This window comes from Polistes canadensis, unplaced genomic scaffold, assembly GCF_001313835.1.
Source record: "Polistes canadensis isolate GaletaPanama2010 unplaced genomic scaffold, ASM131383v1 scaffold_3, whole genome shotgun sequence".
In the NCBI taxonomy this organism is placed as follows: Eukaryota; Metazoa; Arthropoda; class Insecta; order Hymenoptera; family Vespidae; genus Polistes; species Polistes canadensis.
In genome coordinates this window covers 1728939-1752811 of record NW_014569550.1, presented here as the reverse complement: position 1 = coordinate 1752811, position 23873 = coordinate 1728939, and the positions used below count along the sequence as shown (strand labels likewise).

The 23873-nt window shown below is 28.7% G+C and overlaps 1 protein-coding gene across 2 annotated transcripts in view; it reads left to right on the top strand.

Annotated features, from left to right (window-relative positions):
- Positions 1-23873, top strand: part of LOC106785808 (cAMP-specific 3',5'-cyclic phosphodiesterase) — a 325274-nt gene that overhangs the window by 39866 nt on the left and 261535 nt on the right. The window contains exon 1 of one of the 2 annotated variants that reach the window (XM_014746604.1): positions 227-452. The exons of the other annotated variant lie outside the window; for it this stretch is intronic. Within the exon in view, the coding sequence (XP_014602090.1) occupies positions 229-452 (224 nt within the window). The 5' untranslated portion in view covers positions 227-228. Of the gene's footprint in view, positions 1-226; positions 453-23873 lie in introns of those variants that run through there. 2 annotated transcript variants of the gene reach the window in all.

Genomic DNA, 23873 nt, shown 5'->3' with positions numbered 1-23873 from the left:
ATATATATATATTGATTACACTGATCTTTCGGGTTGACCTATTTCGAAAGAGAAACTTGGGAAACGTTAGATCGGTGTTATACTATAAGATATTGTCGAAAATGTCATTCGTATCGAAGGAAAAGGAATAAAAATAAAAGAGAGAGAAAGAGAAAAATAAATTGAAGTAGACGGAATAGAATAGCAAAAAAAAAAAAAAGAAAATCGCGATTGGTGCGTACGATGATGATGAAGTGTGATGAAAAAAAACGCGTGATGTTTTCGAGACGTGCGTGTAGTGAAAGCGGTCCGCATCCAGGTATCCCAGGACCCGGTCCAGTTGGATCCGGTCATCTTTGGAGTAAAAGAAATCAAGGAAGAACTTCTGCACCTGTAGTTGGTGATGTTAAACAATCTTCCATCATTCTCAAGACTAGAAGAAGTTGGCCAGTTGCACCTACTCATTGCAGAAGGTAAGTAAAATAAAACAATTGATTATTGTTAAATTGTATTAAAATGTGTAAATTCATTGTCACTACCAGGAATCGTGAAGATTTTTTCCATTGGTTTGCTATTTAAAAAAAACTGCTGTCTAATAGCTATTTCCAATTTTCATTTTCTTCGTAGAAGTTTCAACTATTTTACCTCTTCTCCTTATCATAAATATAAGAGAGTCTCGAGTGAAAGGAAGACAATAGCGTAATTTTTCTTCGGTAATTGCGAATAAATTATGTCACTTACATATATCAACAAAATGGAGTAGAAAGTAGCCTGAAAATGGGAACATTAGAGAGAGAGAGAGAGAGAGAGAGAGAGAGAGAGAGTTTAAAAATAGAAAATATAATAATAATATAAATTATTTTAAGCTCTTTATACACACGTGGATATATGTTGCATGTTAGAAATTCACAATTGTTTAAATTTCATGTTATCGTATGTGTTGATAGTCTAAGTAAAAATCGCTATTAAATGTAAATTGCATCGATGCAGGTAAATAACACGTGTTTCAATGTCGGTATCACAAGACAAACTGAGATAAATCAATAATGTATAGTGAAACCGATACTGATGTAGCTTTCATGGAAGTAAGCTTTCGGTACATGCATCCCAACAAGTTTTAACGTGTATAATAGCTTTTGAATGTGCTACTTTGATCGCAACTTCTATTTCGTTTTTTTTTTTTTCTTTTTTACAATTCGATCCGATCGAATTGATGGAAACGAAATAAAGCTTTAACTTCAATGATTCTCCAATCTCTAACGAAAAAGTAGCTGAGTATGATTTTACGAGTTTTTCCTTTTTTTTTAATTGTTCTTTCTCCCTCTCTCTCTTTTTCTCATTTTTTTCGAGAGATATGTAGTATATTACAGTTCTTATGAACGTTTGACGAAGCTTATAATTTGTCGCTTGAACGCACAGATATAAGGGATACAAAAAGGTTAAGAAAAGAAGGGTCTTGATATTTCGTTAGAATTTTAAAGGCCATTCGTTTTTCTTTTTTTTTCTTTTTTTTTTTTTTTTTTTTTTTTTTTTTTTCGTATGCCGTCAGGTCAAAATAAAAGGAGGGTAAAATTGTTACTGTTTTTGTTTTTCTATTTTCTTTGTACTTGTTTGTGTTTTTCCACAGTTTTTTCTTATGTATTTTTTAGTAATGGTTATAATTATAAAGAAAAAGAAAAAGAGAATGAGAGAAAAATGAGGCATATGATATAAATATAAAATCATGCTTGATTAAATGGTCTTAAAGAATGCTTTTATATTATATTGCAAAAATTGTGTGTTATTTTCTTTTTGTTAACGTATAAATGTAGACTTTTTTTCATACTGCAATCATGCTCAACGTTTCGACGATAATGATCTTTTCCGAAAGAATATTATTTCAACGTTATCTCGCGATATGAAGCTTAGGAAATTACGTTTGTTAGTACGGTTATATCATAAAGTTCACATGAGTTTTTTGTCTGAGGAAATATTCGAGAAAAATCGAGGATTACGAACGGCAACATTTTAAACGAAAGTTTCTAACTTTTCCTGACCAAGATTTTCTTCTACGTTCTTTATTACTATTTATATTTCAATGAAATTAAATTTTTCTCATAGCACGCAACAGCATGCGACGTAATTATGATAAATAATGAAGTTTTCCTTCCTTTATTTGTTTACCTTTTCATTTTCTTCTTTTTATTTGGATTTTTTTCTGAAACATTTTCAACGTTTATGAAAACTTACGTGTGCTATCGAGAATTTAATAAATATTTACAATACAATTTTTTATTATTAATTACTTGAAACATTATAAATTTCGTTGATTAATATCAGGTCATTAACTATAAAATGTCTTGTTGCTGTAAAACAATAAGTTAGAAATTAGACATTAAATATTTAATGATCTAATGTATAATTCTTGATTGAAAATAATCTCTTAACTTGTATATTGTAACGTATATTTGTAGCAAAAGTATTATTTTAAATATATTTCCTTACTTAATTATAAAAATCAGTCTGTGCATGTTAAATTCTTTCCATAAGTATACCTAAAGTTGTCTATACTTTTGATATCATGCTCGTGCCATGTTTCATTATCGTTCGCAAGCATGTCTATCCTAACTTCCGTTTTAGTTTTTGTTGCACGAAACGTTCTAAACTTAAGGCAAAAGGGATACAGAAAGACCTCGCGTATATTTTTCTTCTAAAATTAATCATGCGTTCGTGTAACGTCAAATCGATCGAACACATATCAAATGAATTGTAAATAAATCTAAATATTCTTTCTCCACATAGAGACACATATATATATATATTTATATATACATACACGAGGTAATTAAACGTTAAAATATATTGTTGAATATAAATGTTCGTAAATTTCATTTGTACGCTGTGAATTTATTTATTTTCTCTAATTATTTGAAGTAACATTAAGTAACAAGTTTAATCAATATTTTTATCGAAAGTTTGTAAAATCGATACAACTAACACTCATAACAACGGACAACACACCCTTACAACGGTAAATGCTATAACATTGTTATAATTTTGTTTTGTATCTTCTCGTATATTGTTTTACAATTAGTTTTGTATGTACGGGAATATATTTAGTCGCAAGAAATTGTCGAATGTCAGGCCGCAGAATACGCGGGGTTGGTTGAGATCGATTCTCGACAAATTTCTGTATAGATATTAGGTTGGCAGAGAAATATGTCAGTGATAAAAACATTACGTATTAGGAACGATAAAAGAGAGCTGCATTTTGAATCGGGGCCAGGTATGTACTTCCACCGTTGCAATACCTGATCTCATCATAGAGAAAATGTAGTAGTAGTAGTAGTAGTAATAATAATAATAATACGTACTCACTTTGTTCTATTCTAAGAAACGAGATCATTCTGGATAGGCTAAAATTACATTTTGTAAATTATGTACGTTTCATGGATATCTATCTTCTATAATATATTTCGTTCTTCTGGAAGATTTCTTTTTTTTTTTCTATTTTTCTATTTTTTAAATTATTTTTCTTATTGTTATTCGATTCATGTCAACGTATATAAAATCGAAATTACTTTAACGGTAAAAACGGAAAACGTTTTTCGGATATTTAAACGAATAATTACGTAAAGTTATGTCACATATGTAAAACGAGTTTTATTAAATGTATGTTTTCGTAAGATGCTGATATATTATCTCGTTAGTTATTATCTCGACAAGGTAAATCTCGTCGTGTGAAATAACGACGTATAACGTTATGTTAGTGTAACTTGATTGGTAAATCCTCATTAAGTTGTCAAACTTCGTGATATGAATAACATTATGTAGCTTGCTTTAAATTCAAGTTAAAATGATATTGTAGAAGGCCCAACGTGTAATATTGATCAGGAATTTTCGGTCTGTTGTTCAATTCGATCATTTGTTTATCGTTAGAAATTGAACATTTTAAATAAAACTTCTGTTACATAGTATCTACGTGCTTGCAATGAAAACACGTTAATAAAATATACATATAATACATTATATTTTTCTTATGTTCATAATACATGCCTGGTCATACATATATTTATAAAAATTCTAAATATAGTTAAAGATATTCGTATGATATTTTTTATATAATTGTAAAATCGTTATTTCTTATATTAATACATATATTATTTCCTGTTTTCTTTTTTATATTTGTACAATATTTTATAGATGTCAATGCGATATTTTATATTTGTCAATTTAATCATAAATATGTATATACATTGGAAGTTTCAAAAAAGTTAATTACATAAACAGAAGTTACCTTTAGTTTTGGTGAATCAAATATTGCTGCTTAAAGGGCGATCTCATTTTTGTCTCACTCTCTCTCTCTTTCTTTCACTTTTTCTCTCTTGATGCTTTTTCAGCATCAAATTCTTCTTTATCGATTGGGCCACGTGTTTTCAAAAACGGATCCACGTTCCGTTAAGTTATAATGATGAGGTAAAGTCTATTTTACGAACGACTGGATAAAATCGTTACTTCGAACATAATCGCGAAATGAAAATGTGGAAAGTTGGAAAGGTGGATAGATAGAGAGAAAAAGATAGAGATAAATATATATAGTGTGTGTGAGAGAGAGAGAGAAAGAAAGAAAACAAAAAATATAGGAAAAGAAATGAGATGTGTTTCTAATATACAAGTTGACATACTATAATTCTCAAATCAAATGTTCCCTTTTGAATATAACTCGATTATTCTTCCAATTTTCATCTTTATAAGAAGAAGAAGAAGAAGAAGAAGAAGAAGAAGAAAAAGAAGAGTCTCTTGTTTCGAGTACCTCCTTGTAGTTTTCTTATAGAAAGAGAATGAACTTTATCAATAATAGGATAAAGGGGAAGGGAGTTGGTGGGAGGTGGTTGAAAAAATGATCGATGTTGTGAAGAAAGAAAATCCATGACGATGAGAAAATTTGTGAAAGTTCAACAGTAACTTTTTCATCCGGAAAACGATAAACTAACATTACCTTCGTTTATCTTTAATTCGTATGTTTTTTTTTTTTTTTGAGAGAGACAGAGAGAGAGGGAAAATTTTATGGAAATATTACAGAAAAAGATAAATAATATTCGTAGAAATTAATTAGTGGTATTCTATGATCTAGCGTAACTTTATTTTTCTTGTATTTAATCGTTCTCACTTTATTGCATCAGATAAAAATAGAACACGGCCAAGTAGTCGTTGAAAAAGAGGAGTCGAATTGAAGGAGTCGTTAATTCGATACGATTCGTTGAGTAAATAAAAATATTTTTTGGAAAAGAATGAGAAAAATGAGTTATATCAAATTTAATACGAATAATTTTTTTAATTATTATAATTAATTGTTTGAAAGATCGGAAAAGTTATCTTTGTTTTTTTAAAATTCTTTCCTTCTTTATTTATTTATTTATTTATTTATTTATTTATTTATTATATTTATTTATTCTTTTTTCATTCAATTTTGTTGATTCATCTCATGGTAAAACAATTTGATGAATTTATTGCGAATCGCGTTCAGGTAGAAGTTTTATATGGTGTCCCCATGCATATAAGTATTAGGTGCGTGTTGATATTTCAATGATATGGATCACGTAGGGAAAAAAAAAATATAAAATGAGGGGTAAGAAAGAAGAATGATTATGGCTATTGAATAAAAGATCTATATATATATTTAGATTTATTTTATCTCAATGCGTCTTTATTATTTATTTCTATTTATTATCTTTGACAGAAATAATGGAGGACAAATTTATCGTTGAATTAACTCTCGTAAAACACGTGAGAAAAGTTTTGAAATTTGCAGCCATTGATGCATTAATATTTTTATTTTGGAAAAAAAATGAAGGAATAAAGAAAGAAGAAAATAAGAAGGAGAATAGACATAATAATAGATCGTAATTATTATATTTCCAACCCAGGTATTACCACGTGGAGGTTGCTTTACGAAAGACCCCCTCCTAATGATGCTACTATTCAAATGAAATTTGAAATGATTTACGCGAATCGAAATATCGAATTAGGATTGTTTTATAATACTATACACGATATAATGTTTAAGCAAATAAATTATTTGATTTAAATGTTAAATATAATATAAGAAAGGAACGAGAAATATCAAATTTAAATAAATGTTTAGTAACCGAAATTATAATCTAATAAAGTGTTCGAGCACGAAAAATGTTTATTAGTCGAGTTCTAAGAGAATACTAAACTATCATGTGTCAAAGTCAATTAAGTTTCAACTTATGTTACGTTACCTCCCTCTTATCCATTTTAAATTGTATGTAAATTACTGTTCGTTTCTCGCGATCTATCGTTTAAACACACAAATGTAATATTATATAATTAATATAGTTTTATAACCAACTTACACGAAACATTGTTTAAATAAATTGAAATTACGCGAAAGTATTAATTATTTAAGCCGAGATGTCAAATTATGATTATTTTTCATGCATGTCGTTCATTGTGTTCTGTTTATTTTTAAATTATAAAAATATATTTAAAAAATAGTTGAGATAAAAGCTAAGAGAGCAACAAAGAAAAAGAATTTTCAATTAAATAAATTAAAATCGCGAGTATTCTGTTAGTAAAACATCTACGAAAATTTTTAATCTTTTTTTTTCTTTCTATATTCGCGTGATTTTATTATAGATAACTTTTAAATTTGTTTTAAAGCGATTTAAACTTGTACATTTTCAAAAATGCATAGTTCCATTTAAAAAGGTTACGATGAATTTCAAATCAGCTGAGAAAAAATTGTCCCCGTTACATAAATCGTTACCCCCTTGACGGAAAATCTATTTTTATTTAAAACATTTTTTTCCTACCAGTAATAATTTTCAAAATTATTTCAAATATTATATGTTACTATCGTGCATTAAACCTTCCGAAAATGGTATCAAGATTTGTCGAGATTTCTCAGTTTTGAAAGAACTTTCCTGTTAAAGCTTCATAAGATTGTTTCCAATGATAAAAATCAAAACGCAAAGAGATACGAGGTTAATTATTTGAATATTGATAATTTATTAAATTTATAATTACAAAATGTTTTAATATATACGATTTTATTCGGTAAAGAATACATGAAAAAAAAAAACTTTGATATTTATTAATCATTGTTTTTCTTTCTCTTTATCTCTTTATGTGTGTGTGTGTGTTTTTTTTTTCTATATGCGCGTTTCGGATCTCAATAATAAATTCTCATTTTCACACGCAAATACTGCAGAATAGTTTTGGACAATTCTCATTGCCATAGAGAGACATGCAACTGTATTTCGAAAATTTACATAAAGATAGTAGGTAAGTTATATTGTGGCACACGCTAGGCTTTTATCAAGAATCGATCTGTAATAAGAATTCAGCCAGCGACAGGAGGGAGCGTTTGATGATTTGTAACCCTCTTTTGATCAGATATGTATCATATCCTAACATATACCTATAAAGTAAGAGATTCATCGGAGAGGTTATTACCAAGGAACGTTTTACTACTTGTTGATCGTATGAAAAAAAAGAAAAAAAAAGAAATATTAACATAAGTCAAATATGCATATAGTTTTATTATTTATTCCCTATGTTTAGTTTCTTTTATATCGCATTATTTTTTCAAACAATGGCTCGTTTTATCACTCGAATGTGTCAGACTGTCCAGCGTAAGGTTGTTATAAAGTGTTACGTTGAGAAGAAAAAAAAAATGAAAAAAAAAAAAAAAAAAAAAAAAAAAAAAAAAAAAAAAAAAACAGAAAAACAAAAAGGAAGACCAACGTTATATACTGCAGGTTTATCGAGTGCTGTCGATGCGGATGCTATACTATTGGCCATTGATTAAATGCTGCACTACGGTCATTGATTAAACATTCAAATATAGTTACCTATGCATCTAGGGGATGGGATTACAACAAAATATTTGATAGGTCGATTCTGCAACGTTTGATTATAGTTTAACTAAAAAGTTGATACAATGATTCTGTCGTGAGAATCAGTGTAATGCATATTGTCAGCAGGTGTGCAACAGAAGGTGTATCCATTTAAAGATATTTTATTTGTTGTAAAAAGAGAAAAAGAGAGAGAGAGAGAGAGAGAGGAAACATTATGAGGATATTATTTTTCATTTTATTCTGTTTTTTTCTTTTTCTTTTCTTTTTTCAGTTATTCTCTCAATAAAAAATGGCTACGATATTTTCCCCTTTGAGAGTTAATCTTTGTTACGAACAAAAAAAAAAAAAAAAATAGAAAATGCATTTCCCTCATCAACCTTGAACTTCTTCTTTTTCTTATTTTCTTGGTTATTTTTTTTTCGAACGACTTGTCACCATTTATCTGTATGTTTTTCTTCTTTTCTTTTTTACTTGACTACTTTCGTCTTTTAACAAGTGCTGGAAAATAATACTGACGGCGGCTCGAACTTTTTTTTCTTTTTCTTTTTTTTCACGGAGTCCTCCAAGCTGGTTGGTGTGTCTGCAATGCAGTTCCGAGTCGGTATCGACCTGTTAGACGGCAGTCATCAACCTGTCGGCAGGTAAATGTGTTTCACGCGGGTGCATCGTAAACGGCCGAGTAAGAATTGATCGTTTTGCGAGCGTTGCGGCAGGTAAACTCGCATTAAATAATCATTTTTTCGTTTCGTTTCATTATTTTTTTTATCGTACCCTCCCCCCCTCAATAATATTATTTAGATCCAGCATTTCTTTTTTTTTTTTTCCTCTTGTATTATCATTGAGATATATTATGTAGGATATAATCTCTGACGTGTATAAAATATATATATATTAAGACAATATTTGATGATATTTAATTTAATTTTATTTAGAATAATTCATGTTATTGTTACGATTATCGTTTAATCAAAAACACGCGTGCATTGAATTATAATTTAAAAAAATTGAGATATTATTTGAAAAAAGTATTACAAATGAAATTTATTTTATTTAATCCATATACGTTTGATGCGATCAACGAGATGTATACGGAATTTAAGTTTTTTTTTTTATTTGATAAAAATAGAATATAAACACTTTCATATTTATTCTTTGTCAATAATCGCTTTCTTTGAACGACGAATATTTTCCAGCAAATTGTAATCGTTGCTTCTTTTTTTTCTCTTTTTTTTTTTCATAATCCATATCGTTGATTGAAATCCGTATCACCCGCTCCCCTCCCCGTCTTCCGTTAAAAAACGTTACGCAAAACTTTTACTAATTAATCGAAAAAAGAAATAATAAATGCGAGAACGTATTCGATATTGAATATCGTACAATTTCGTTATATCGTGTCGTATTATTTTTCCGTTTGATTTATGAGGATTACTTTTCTATGAAATATTTCTTCCTTTTTTTCTTTTTTCCTTTGTTTTTTTCATAAGCTTCCGCATATGAATGTAAAAGCACGAGAGAGTAATTATACGCGTAAATACTGAAACATATTGATTAAATAAAAAGGGGGATCGTTCCCTATTTCATAATATTTTTGTCGTAATACACTTGAGAATTTTCTTTTCAATTTCGCGGTATATAATTCTTAATCTATTTGCTTTCATTACTGTTCGCATTTTTTTAATGATAATTTTTTTTTCTTTCCTTTTTTTTTTTTTTCACACTGATTTCATTGTATAATTGTGTCATCAGTTAATATTCGTTAATAACGTTCTATGGATAATATATTTTAATCTATTAATTTTTCAACGAGGATTTATTTTGGGAGAAACATCTGTTATCGATGTTTATAAAATAATGGAATATATTATATATGTGATTAATTAATAATCAATTTGATGTGTACGTAAATATTCTGTATATGTATATTATAAAATTTATTAAGATAAAATCTGTTGTGGTTGTTTGCAAAATTAATCGTCAGATAAACAGATTAAACCTAATGAAATATTACTTACGATAAGAATTAAATTGTTCATTTTTTGAAATTTTATTATGCATGCCAAAAAATTAACATTAAAAATTCGATCTATTATGATTCGGTAAAGTTATACATTTTTCATAATGTAAAAAAGATGTGCGAAAAACATTATTTATAATAGGAAAAAAAACAATGAAAAGTTATGTATTATTTTCACTGGTAAATAAATAGAAATGGTTTTTTTAAATTTCTGATAAAAAACTTGAATGGATATAGACTTGTGAAATTGTTATCACAAATAATAGAAAGAAATATTTAACTATATAAACTCTAATGATAGAGTAATATAAATCGAATTTTTAAACTTTTATCTTTAAATCCTGTTTAAATCACGTCCCGAATGACCTGTGTTTTGGTTTAAATTTCGGTCGAGGATAAAGTACTTAATTGATGGTCATTCGTAACTAGTATACACGCGGAAATACATCCTTGTTCATAGCAGAGTGAGCATTGTTACGTGTATACGATAGTTTTGTCATAATAATGTGATGTATTCATTTCAAACATCACACGTGCGCGTTTTTTCCTTTCATTACAAAATATAACAATCATATAAGCCTTGACAAATTTTAAATAACAATTTTGTTTAACTTGAAAACATAATCTTATCGAAATCAATTAATATTTAGAGATTTGATAACGTTATTATTTCTAATTACATTAATATTTTATAGTAATTTATGAGAATAATTACGAATTTTTATATTAAAATGCTTCGAATTTTTGTTGGTTTATATTTTTCTTTTATTTGTTAGTATCTTTCAAATTGAAAAACGTACACGTGGTGTACTCTAAACTCGGTAAGGTTTGCTTCACCGATAAAGCTTGCAAGGAAAGCTCTGTAGATTTCCTTTTTATCATCGTGTCGGTAAGATAGAAAATTATTAGATTTCGTTTTTGTCGAGCTTTTTATTTTCGGTTGATAATAATATCATACAAAGGTTATAGATCATATCTCGCTGGATAAACGTATTTTGAAAGAAAATAAATCATTACTTTATTTTTCACATCAAATTTATTTGTACTTTCGGACATGTACTAACATTATCTTATTTTTCTGTTTCAGGTGAGTCTTGAATTATTGTTATTCAATTTTATAGTAAAAACGATAAGAAAGTTCACGCCACGGTGAGTCAGAGAGATTGCATGAATTTTATTATATAATTAACATTTAAAATAAATTTACAATTTTTAATTAAATATTATTTATTTCTAAATACACATCATAATAAATATGTATAATTTTACATGATTAAATCGCGTTATCGTTAACGATGAATTTTAATAACCGTAGAACAAATTCTATTCGTTATCGATTCTATTGTTTTTCTTTAAGAAAAAAAAAACAACTAATCAAAAAAGGGATATTTCTCTTGGAGATCTTTTAATGTGTTAAAAAAACGAGGAGATACTTTTTGAGACGAATTATTTTCTTTTCTTAGAATATTGATTTTATCGAAGTAGTAAAATCCTTTGTGTCCGTTTCCACATTTATTCTGGCTTAACTTTTGAAAAAAAAAATTCTACGAACTCTGGAGAAAAAAAGCAACGGAATAAGAGGAGGAAGAGGGGAAAAGACGGGGGAAAGGGGTAAAAGAAAATGAGATAGAATATAAAGGAAAGTATTATATATCCTTTATGATTGGATATTGAGCAAAAGTACAAAGCCAAGTAGGTCTTGGAAATCGATAAAGGTTTACGAAAAACCTTTTTGAAACTTTTCCTCTTGCTTTAGCTCGGAACACGTTATTGTCGCTTTTATGTTTCTCCTTTTACATTTTTATAACTCTATTTCTCTTGATTTTAGTTAGAAAAGAGAAGATAAATTTCACTGGCAGATTTAGAGAATTGGAGCGAGACCAGTGTGAAATTCGTATTACTGAAGTCCTACGTTTCTCCTGCGGTGTTTAATGAACTTTTATAATTGCTTCGTGTATTTTGTGTGCTTCTTCTTTCCTTTAATTTACCTACGTTACACCAAAACAGTTTCGACGTCTAATCCAGTTTTCTAAGTGCAACGGTTGCACGAGTACAACCCAGAGACCATTTTTAACGACGAAAAAATTCAACGAAAGTAGCGAAAAGACCAAATTCGTATTATTTCTTTTGTCCTCTTCAATGTTAAGCGAATTATTCATTAGAAAATTATTTTATTTATTATAGATAATTAATTAAACAATATTTTCTTTTTACGATAGTTTTTTATTTTTATACGGTCTCGTTGTTTATTATTCTGCTGAAGTATATATATATATATATGATTTGTATTAACTATATAACGTAACGGTATTTTTAATTTACGTAAAACATACGTCAAGGATGATTGACTTTGATTAATTGATGAAACGATCACGTCAAACGTATCGCAAATGTGAATATCGATCACCGATATTCTATTTTATACAGCAAAAATTGAAAATGTATATACGCAATGCAGTCGGATTAACAAAAATAAAAGAAAGAGAAAAATAAAAAAATATCCAAAAGAAATTCGATAAAAATAATATTATATGCATTTACCAGTTTTAGTATTTCGTGGTTATCTTTATTGATTTATATGAAATAATAAATATTCATTTTGAATAATAAGAAAAATCTACGTCAAATATATTTTGCGAAAGTTAGGGAAAGTTTTAACTTTGGCAGGAGGCCGGTTATTGATTGGCTGCCTGTTGCTTTTAAGCCCATTACTATTATGATTATATAATTCTCATTTTGTCCTGGTGTTCCAGACCTTTCGATCTCACACTTGTCTTCTGACCTAATGGATGTCCTATGCTACTGTCCTTTTATTTTAATATCCCGTCAACTTTCTTCACTTTTTTTTTTAATCCCTTCTTTACCCCTTTCATCTAATTCTTCTTCTTTATTTTTTATCTATCTTCCATTTCTTTTTCTCCCAATCATCAGTACTCTTTTGTCTCTTTTAAACGTCGTGCAAATAGTTTCCCAGGGAGTTGTCATAATTGTTTCCTTTTGTTTCCCTTCTATCCGCGACTCTTTGTATGCCATTGTTATTTTAATTTTTCCGTGTTTCACTCAACGGTTTAGGATCAATTAATATTTTCTTTTTATGTTCACTTTCTTTTTTCGTTTTTTTTTTTATCTCTTATAAAATAGTCATCGAAAGATAAATGCAGTGAAATTTTATATTTTTTTATTGTTATCTTAATAAAAATATCGTATACGTATAGGCCTTTTTTTTTTGACAAATCGAATTCAACTTCAATAAATTAAAAATACAAAAAATGAATACAATTTTATATATAATTTTGTATCATTTATTATTTAACAATTGTAAAAATTATTATCATTTATTGGAATTGAGGCTAATTATCTAGAAAATTTAATTGAAATATTAAATGTTAAGTATTAATCAAATGATAGTATAAAATTGAAAAAAAAAAAACAATTGTTAAAGTAATATTAATCGTTTTGATCTGTGTGAACGACTTGTGTTCAATGAATTTATTGTTAGTTAGAGAAAAACTAATAACGATTATTAAAACAAATTTATGATGAAATTCTCGCGTTAGAATTCAGTACAATTGATTCTAACGATACATCGAATAGCTTTGTCTGATTAAACATAAGCTCGTACTACTGCGAATAGTTTCTCGCAGTATAAAAAAACTATTTACTCTTATCTTATTAATAATATTTTTTTCAAGATTTCCTTTTTGTTTAAATAATAAGTATATGTCTAGAAAAGAGGATCTAGATAAAGAGAAAAACAAAGAGATTTGTGTTTTTATTGTTGAAAAAAAATAGAAGTCATATTTTGTAGTTTTATTTCGGAAAGTATAATTCTTAGCTGCATAGGTTAGATTTAAAAGGGAATATCAAAAAAATATATTAAAAATAGTTAAGCATTGTTCATGTCATCTTTTTTCATTATATTTATGTTTTATTCCATTGATCAGTTTTATTTATATTATGCAACGATGAGTTTCGATATCCGAGAGAATTGTCTCGAGCGTTTAACACGCTTTATTCTAGAAGCGTAACCATTACACATTCCATTCGTTTTCAAGAATTCAAACGATTCCTAATGCGTACTTCATTGTGGTCAGTGCAAAATTAAATTCACGTTTAAACGTACGCTTGTCAAGGAAACGCTATTGAACGAACGAATAACGAATGCTTCAATTTTTATCGTTGTAAATATTCATATATATATTTTTTGTTTCTTTTCTTTTCTTTTTTTTTTTATTTGCTTTTTCAATATTCCGACTTCTTGTTTCTTTATATTTATAATAAGTCGGTACGATTAGTAAGATAATTTATATATGTCAATTACTTTTAAATGCATTTTATCGAAAAAACAATTAAAATGTTTCGTTACATTTCGCATATTTGATTTTTATTTTAAATTATCTTCCACATATGTGCATATATAAAAAAATAGAGAGAGAGAGAGAGAGAGAGAGAGAGAGAGAGAGAGAGAGAGAGAGAGAGAGAGAGAGTTTATTTTATTTTCATGTGTTGAAAAAAATTGGAAAAAAAAAGAAAGAAAAATTACAGAAGCAGACAGGTTGCATTTTTATCTCTTTTGTTACGTTAACATTTAACTCATTCAACCGCGACTTTAAAACAGACGGAAATTGCGATAACCGATTCTCACGGTATACACGGAAACATTAACTTTCTCGTATAGTTTGCAATGTTACCAGTGTTGTTTTCATTTCACGATGAGAAAAGCGTACGTGCGTATCAAACGTTTCGTTTTATCGATTCTCACGTCCTCCTTGTTTCTTGTATTTTCTATTATGCTTTTGACTACAACGAAGTTATTGGATCAAGTTAGTTGTTATACATTGTTGTACACATTTGTTAGAAATACGAGAAGAAATAGTGTTACGATTGCGTAAGTGATATATTACAAATTCAAACGAAACTAAATCATTCTCTCGTAATTTAAAATTATAGATAGACACTTCATTTTTTTCAAAATATACATATAGATAATAAAATCGATTTAAAGATGATTGTTTTTTACGTAAAACAAACAAAAAAACCAAGACATTTTTTCATTTGAGGGCTCGTTTAAACAAAAAAATCGAGTTTGAAAATTCTAAATATAAAGATCATCTGTTACCATCACACAGACTTATAATGATCATAATTGTATTACCTATCTGAATATATTCTGTCTACATGGACGTTAAATGAATAATATTTATTTTCTTTTTTAAATATAATATATTTATAGGCGTACGTATTTTATTAAGTGCACTCTTACGATTTTTAAAGAAACACATTGTTTATTATATTGTTTTTTTTTTTCTTTTATTTTGTTCGATGAAAAAAATCTATTCCAACGTGGGAACAACAGGTGATCGATGAAACGACTATTTACACTGACACCGGTTTGATTTTCGGCAACAAGTCACGTATTATCAACGATTCAACGAAATACTTTTTTTTTTACGAAAACAAATTAAAGACAACTAAGAACGTCGATCAACTAAACATGTAAACGTTAGAACACACAGGAAGAAAAATCAGTTGGTTTTATCAATCACAAGACAACGAAACATCTTTCGATTCTAACGCGTGTCTAATCAAGATCGATTTTACGTCGAGATTTCACTGGTAAACACGAGAGAGGTAATTAAATGTTACCTCATGTTTATTACTCACTTATCGAAGAACAGGTTGAATTAATTAACTTCGTTAAAAGCAGAGATGGTAAGAAAGAGGAAAGAAAAAAAAAAGGACAACAGTTTCGTTTTTCGTCGAGAATTTCCGTAAAACGATTTCAGTGATGGTTCACTAATGGAGTACATTCGTACTAACTGTGTGTGATCGGGAAATCATGAGGAAATCAATTCGAATGATACGAGAAAGAGCTGATGTGTATATATATATATATATATGTGTATGTAATATGTATCGTAGGGCGTTATCACCTATTCATTGAAGTTAGTTGAAGCAACTTGATGGATGAGCGAATGTGAGTGTACTTCACTGGACTTCATTTGGGTATTCCTGTAATTTGACCTTTTTATTAAATGAAAATTGTACATATTTCTGTGAAAATTCAAAAGGCTATTGAATGACATATTTTTTGTGTGCTTGAATATTTACCATCGGTCATTCGATTATTTATTTATATTCGTTAACATTTGTCGTATAATATCAATTATCATTATGTAAAACTTATATATGTAACATGCGAGTTCATTTTAATTTCTTAAACATTTTTAATTCCTCATTCTTTTTTACTCTTTCATTTCATAATATTACATTCTGTCCGATATTAATTTCTTTCTGAAGTTTCATCCGACTAATTTTCCTTGAAATATTACGAAACGTATTCCCAAGGAAGAAAACGTACGCGCTGACGAATTATACGTAAACATTCTATGACTTTTGAAATGAATCAACGTTTCACTTATAGATACTATACGAGTTTTCTCTCTCTCTCTCTCTCTCTAAAGAGAAATTAAAAAAATTTTTTAAGAAGAAGCGTGTCGTATTTTTTCAACAGAAGAAAAGTTGTCCTAATAATATCATGATTCGCAAATAGGGAGAGTTTAATTTACAGGATGAATCGAGGAAGAAGGAATAAATGGGACAAATACGTCTATAAAACTTTCAGAGGGATTGATGGAAAGAACAAGGGGAATTGATTGTTTCGAAATCGCATGACTTATGCATCAATCGTTGTTTTCGAAATACTTGTTTATAGTACTTGAAATAAAGATAACAGGATATCGATAGTAGTAGATTAAAACATTTACCCCGTAAAATATTTAATCGATATAACGAATTATTATCTATTAATATTTCAAATAAATCTCCGTATTATTTGTATTGATAATTTTCTAATGATAGATATTAATAATTTATAACTAACATGTGTGATAAATAGATAAAATAAATGAAAAATGATTGTCGTGCCGTTTATTCGATTCATTTTATCGAGGAAATAAATTTACTTAGGTGCCAGGTAAATATCCTACGGAAAATCCTACGGACCTTGTTAACCGATATCACCCAATACAATTTCCTTTCAGGATGTTCACATTTTTCATGTCATCTATCTAACGCGTTTGAGGGAAACGATGGATGAAAATTCATCGTTAAGGCGATACGAGAAGAAACTCTTGTATTTATTAAATGTTTCAATAACAACCGAGCTTCATAAATTTTCCTTTAAAAGTCTGTTTTTTGATTTATCCATCCTTTTATATATATATATTATAAATCTAAAGATAATTTTCGATTTATCTCTAACTTAATGATTAATCTTAATTCTAAGTTTTCTCTATTATTCACGAGTAAACAAATTATTATATAAGATAACGTTATGTTATTTACAAATTTCTTAAATTATGAATAATAATCCAAATTTTAATAGCCCTTACAAATTTTCATTGACCACATTTCCTTTTTATTTCCATTTATCTTCACTCCATTACCAAACAATAAAAATCGTTTTAAAGTTAATTCACATCGCGTTTTCACGATTCAAGCTTTTTCACCTAAGAGAGAAATTAAACTTGTTCTTAATTGTACACGCGGTTAATTCCTTCTCTCAAGACGCTAATAATTGAAAGTTAATGGTAATAAGAAGGATAGACTAATATTTCGTGCCCTGATAAATGTGTCTATTTACAGAGTATATGAACGTTATAATGAACATATCAACCTGAGAATATGCTCTAATAACGTATAATGAATGATATTAATCTTGATGAATGATGTAAGCTTATGAAAGATCATATTAGATCTTCTATCCTTAGTTTTTATTTTTTTTTTACAACTTTAATATATATATCAACAAAGGGTTGGAGAAAAGCATTGCATTCCTATCGGTACGTAGAGGAAAGCTGAAAGGAAGAAATAAAGAAGGAGAGATAGAGAGAGAAATAAATTAAACCATCTCGAGGATTAATAAAAGATAGATGAAGAGGAATGAGAAGTGTGAGTGAGTTTGAAAAAGATATAGATAGAGAAAGAAAGAGAGTGAGAGTGTGAGAGAGAGAGAGAGAGTATGACAACTTGACGATATTAGTGTGCGAGGGTGGTCGAAGGCGAACAGCGCAAGCGTTCCTTCCTATATCGACCCCAACTCTCTCTCTCTCTCTCTCTCTCTCTCTCTCTATTTCTGTCTGTCAGTCTGTGTCTATCTTCTTCTTTCTCTATCTGTAGGAAGCTACCCTTTCACAGTTGAGAGCCTCATCGAGGCGATAGCATGGTTTGTAAATGATTACTCGATCAACCAAACCACCAACCAATTGCACCATGTCCTTCCTAAAATGATGACAGAATCCTTTCCTTTATTTTTTCTATATATGCTTTTCCACGATTTTTGTCTTTATATTATTAATTAACATAAGAGACGTATTTGTTATTTTTCTTTTCTTTTCGTTTTTTAAATCGTATAATTATATTGATTTTCATCATGAATTGCATCATATCTTTTATATAAAATAATGATAGGATTCTTTTTGTTTGTTTATTATATTTCTACTTTTTTAATGATAAAATTTGATGAAACTATATAAAAATATAAGTAGAGAGAGAGAGATAGAGTGAGATGTGTGTGTGTGTGTGTATGTGATACGTCTAACATTAGTATTTTGTATTTGATATTATTCTAATATGTGAATAAATAGATAGATAGATATTTATTTAATTTACAGTCTGTTGGTCTAGTAAATGGATTTCATTACGTATGATTATATTTGTTACAATATATGAACAAACAGTCGTTGAATGAATTATTCAATTCTCCATTATGTATTTCTTCCGACGAAATTCGTTTAGATTTTACGAATGTTTTGGATTACGAACACATTTCTGAAACGAATTATACTCGCAAACGGAGATTCTACTTTATATAAAAATCAGCAATCTGTTATTTTTATTCCATTCGAAAAATATATAAGTAACTTTCTAAAAAATATTTATGTAATAACTTTTTTTTGATAAATTCATAAAAATATTTTACCGTATTTTGCTTTGTTTATTAATAATATGAAAAAAAATTGTCTATGATTAATTGATTTTTGTTTTGCTTCAAAATTATATTTATATCATTTTCAAAAGAAACAATTCGTATCTATATCTATTTAATATCACTCAATTTATATAGATTTTTTAGTAAAAAATAAAATTCCACTCACACACATATAATAAATTAGCAAAAATTTGTATTACTTTTTATTTTTCCTTGTACTATATTTGTTTTACTTTATGTACAAATTTATTAGACCAGTACTACTACTAGGATAATAGGAAAAAAACAATAAAAATGAAAAAGAGAAAAAAAATGGATGAAAAAGAAAGAATCGTTGATAACTTTTATAGCAAAGCCCGCATATTTTCAAACCCTTTCTCGAGATATTATTCGCTTTAGTTCGATGTAAATTTATGGAAATTTCTCTCTCGTAGGGAGTTTTACGCATAGTATGTTTATATATATATATAGTACATATAAACGACGACGGTGGTGTAATAACGTCGTCGTCAACGGCGTCGTCAGTATCGTTATACGATTTTTTCGCAATTGTGATTAATTTCTCAAAAAAAAGGTGTTCGCATTTTTTTGTGATCGTTGTTTTTTCCCGGTAAATATCTAATCATTATTTCCTCTCGATTTTCTTACTGTTTGTTTTATACTTGTTCCTTATTCATTGAGATCATTATTTAAGTCACGACAAGTTTGAACAAATTCAATTTCGTTTTTATACTCATCGATAAATCTCACAAATCAGAATATTTAATTTAATAAAGAGACCTTCCTTGAATCAAATCTTCCATTTAATCAATTTCAGAAGATAAATTTTAAAAATCTATTTTATTCGTCTATTTCCTCTCCCCCTTCGTCCTTCTCAATCATTATATTTTTTCGTTTTACCAAATTTAAGAGATACACTGTATTCCAATGAATATGTACCATCTGTTCTTACTTCGGTACACGATTGAATTGATCAGCAAAATGGAGAAAAGAGGGGAAAGAAAAAGAAAGTGGAGTATGGAAAAATAAGGAATGAAAAAAAAAGTAAAAAGAAAAATGATGTATTTAACGTAAATTGAAATTGTACAAATTTTAGATGTTCTTTATTATATTATACAAATACTGAATACAATTTTTCAAACCATAATAATAATAATAATAATACATGTACATATAATAACATGTATACCTCATTTTATTTTATTTTTTTATTAACTTTCTAATACTTGTTATATGAAAGAATGAATTTATTTTTTCTTCCATTATCTTATCCCGAACAATGTATAGAATTATCAGGGGACCTAGGCCGAATCTCAAATCGTTTGAAAGTGAGTGAAAAAAAAGATCCTCGAGGGTTTCTCCCCCACGTTTGATAAACTTAGCAAAGTAACTTGGCATCTTGTTCGTCGGTATATAACATGTACACGTACATGGAGAAAGGACAGAGGAGCTTTCGAGTACGTCGACGCCTAGCCACCCTGATTTCACCTATCTCTACCCCTTACTTTCAGCCCCATCCACTATTCTGATTTTCCTCCTCCTCTGATCGTCTTTGTTTCATAGTATATCGTGACTACCATGTCCACGAGCATTACTGGTATCGGGTTCTTCCGTTCGTCCCTGAAAGTTAGCCACTTCCGACGGCCAATGATTCTCTCTTTGTGTGTGTGTGTGTGTGTATGTATGTACAATATGTATGTATTTATTCATGTGTATTTGTGTAGAAGCATATATTTACTTATTGTTAGTTTGTTTGGAAATTATGCATCATCGTTGCTTCGAACGACCATTATGCGTCCTGAATTTGCCAATAATGAAACGGAAAATAAAACTAAAATAATATGTATTTCAATCGTTTATTATCGAAATCTAAAAATACGATATTTAAAAAATGTTCTCGCTCGATGAATATATGGAACTCATTCGAATATTTTTGTTTTTATAGAAATACTGATAAATGTATTTTGAATGAATTTTCATAGCTGATCTTTCTTTTTTCGTTAAATTTTTGTATAGAAAATGGGACCCTGTAAGGTTTTATTAATTAGTTGCTTATATTTGTATTATTAATAATGGAGTAATGGAAGCATTCAATAAAGGATATTTATCTAAAGTAACTAAATGAAAGGAAAAAAGAATCTTAGAAAAAAGATAGATATATCTCGGTTAGACGAAAGATTTATTTTCGTACGTCCCTGAATTCAAATATTCAAATATTCAAGTAGTTCCATGGGAAAAGGAAAAATATGTCGTCTGTACTTCATATAGATGTACAAATGTAAAAATGATAATGTCTTACGTGTATATTTATTTATTTTATATATTATGTATGTACATACATAATTTATTGTTGCATTTATTCCAATTCAAATTTAGATGCAGACTAATTGAATATTTTCTTATTCTCGAGAGATGTATCTTATAATAATATAATAACAATTACTATTATTATTATTTCAACATTTTCTCAGCTCTTAACTATGATAGATGATTTTTTTTAATGACATTAGCAGACAATGCAGACACGTGGTTGATGCGTGTATGCATCTATGCATGTATGTATGTTCTATCTGTCTGTTTATTTGCTATTGTTATTCAATTTCTTTTACTTGGATGAATTCTTCCACTTTATTATTATTATTATTATTTCTTTTTTTTAAACGTGTGTCTATGTTTTCTTGACTTTGGGTGGAAAATATTGTATTTGTTGAAAATAAAGATTGATAAATAGAAAAATGGTCGGTTTGTGAAAAGCATTGTCAGGAACGATGCGTGATGATAAACGTTCTTGATTTTTATCCAGTTCCAACATGGAAGAGCTTAAATACTTGGGTTCCTCTTTGTATTACAATTAGAGGTATCCGTGCGTATGCAGAGGACGTTGCTATCGCCCCTGAGAGTAGAGTCAACATCCGGTGCACTCGACTAATTAATCCTCCTTAATTTGTTGCTCCATTTCCATTCGATCATTCCTGTTTGAGAGAGGAAGTAGAGTAGAAGATCGATCGAATGAACGAACCAACGAATGAACGAACGAACGAACGAACGGAGTGGAAAATCGGTTTCTATCTCTCTCTCTCTCTCTCTCTCTCTCTCTCTCTCTCTCTCTCTACTTTTTTTTCTCGCTATTCTATATTTTTGACTCTTTTTCAAAATTGTTTGTAAAGTCAATAAGGATTGGATATCTATCGATGATTTTTTATTAACGTATATATACATATATTGATTTGAATAAAAGCGGAATGGATGACGAAATGATTTGTATTATTTATATATTAGTAAATGTGTAATCTCGTGATATGGTACGAAGCTTGATCATATTGAACCATATTACACAAACTGATTCAATTTCGTGTTTCGATAATCCTTTGTCCTAGGTTACAGGTGGAGGCTATATATAAAGGCTTTGTTGTTGGTTACAACGTATATAAGTATATGTGCGTATATACGTAGGTACTAGACGATACTCACCAATTTTCGAACAATACGTTCGTTTTATATTGATCTTCTATATACACGAATGGGTGGTATAGTTGCGTTTACGTTCTAGACACATATTCTGCGTGCGTGTTCAATAACGAATCATGAAATATAAATATATATTGGACTGGTGTGTCTCCTTGCAAGAAAACGTAACTACGGAGCGTATATAAATGTATCTACATATATTATACATAAGTGCTTACGTATGTATATCCGTACACGTTTTCTTTTTATACGTTTCTCTGTCTTATCAAAATTTTCTTATTTATTAATGTATGTAGTTATACTAATATACAATACATTCTGTAAAATTACACTATAGGGGTTATACATGAGATATTTCTTAATTTATCGCGCGCATAATTCTATCTTGGAAAAGAACATTTTTCATCCGTTTCTCAGCGGTCCTTCGTGTCGGCTACTGATAAATTATTTTCGCGCTTTTATTTTTTTTTCTTTTTTCTTTTTTTTTACTATCACTTTGTCAGGTCTATTTATTATGGAAGAATAGAAAATGCCTTCCGTTTAATGATTTTTACATGGAGTAGGTACATCGTCGATCACGTGATTCAAATTCACGTTTACTCGATCATACAATTTTTTGGGTTAATGCAGAAGCACGTAATCCTAATAGAGTTTCTCTTTACAGAATAGACATGGTTATTCGCGTACATCAGTAAATTATTGTCTATTTTCTAATCTACCTGAGCTACATTGTCGTCGTACCAGCTAACTTTAAATCAACGAGAAAAATGTCTTCGATTATATTGGTCATTGTTTAACTATTTTTCTTTATTTATTTTTATTCTAACTTTTTCTTTCTTTCTTCCCCTTTCTTTTTCACTTTCTCTCTCTTTCTCTCTCTCTCTCTTACTTCGTTTGTTTGTCTGTCTGTCTGTCTGCATCTCCTTGTTTTTTTCTGTTTCTGTCTTCCTTCACATTTGTTTTTCTTTCGATTTCAATTCCCCATGGGATTTCATGAAAAAGTATCGATTCACGTACCAAACACATTTTCTTTCGTTTTTCTATAAATTTTGGTTTATCTTTCCTAAAGGAAAAGAAAAGTAAAAACATTGGTTTCGTTCTTATTACGGGTTGATATTTTTATGTATCATTTCTTGATGTTTTCCATCGTAAGAGGTAAAAAGGAAAAAAAATAATGTCTTATTCCCTCGTTGTTGAATTATAAACGAATAAGGTTTGTTTTTCATATTACGTATACGGTTTATAATGTCGATAGGAGAATTGAGCTTATCGATATCGGCAAATCGTCGAGGGAGTCAAATGCTATATATTATTTCAATAGAAAATTTATTACGGATGATCGTGATATTTGATTGTATCATTGGTAGTAATTTTCTTAATTTTATTTTTATAATTCAATTTATTACTCACATTATGACATTTTAACGAAGATTTTCAATTTTTAATTTTTCCCGTTTGCAAATCTCTATCCCATTTTTTAAATTAACATTAACATTAATGTATATGTTTTTTTTTATTTAAAATTACTGAATATTAAAGATTGTTATCACGTTAT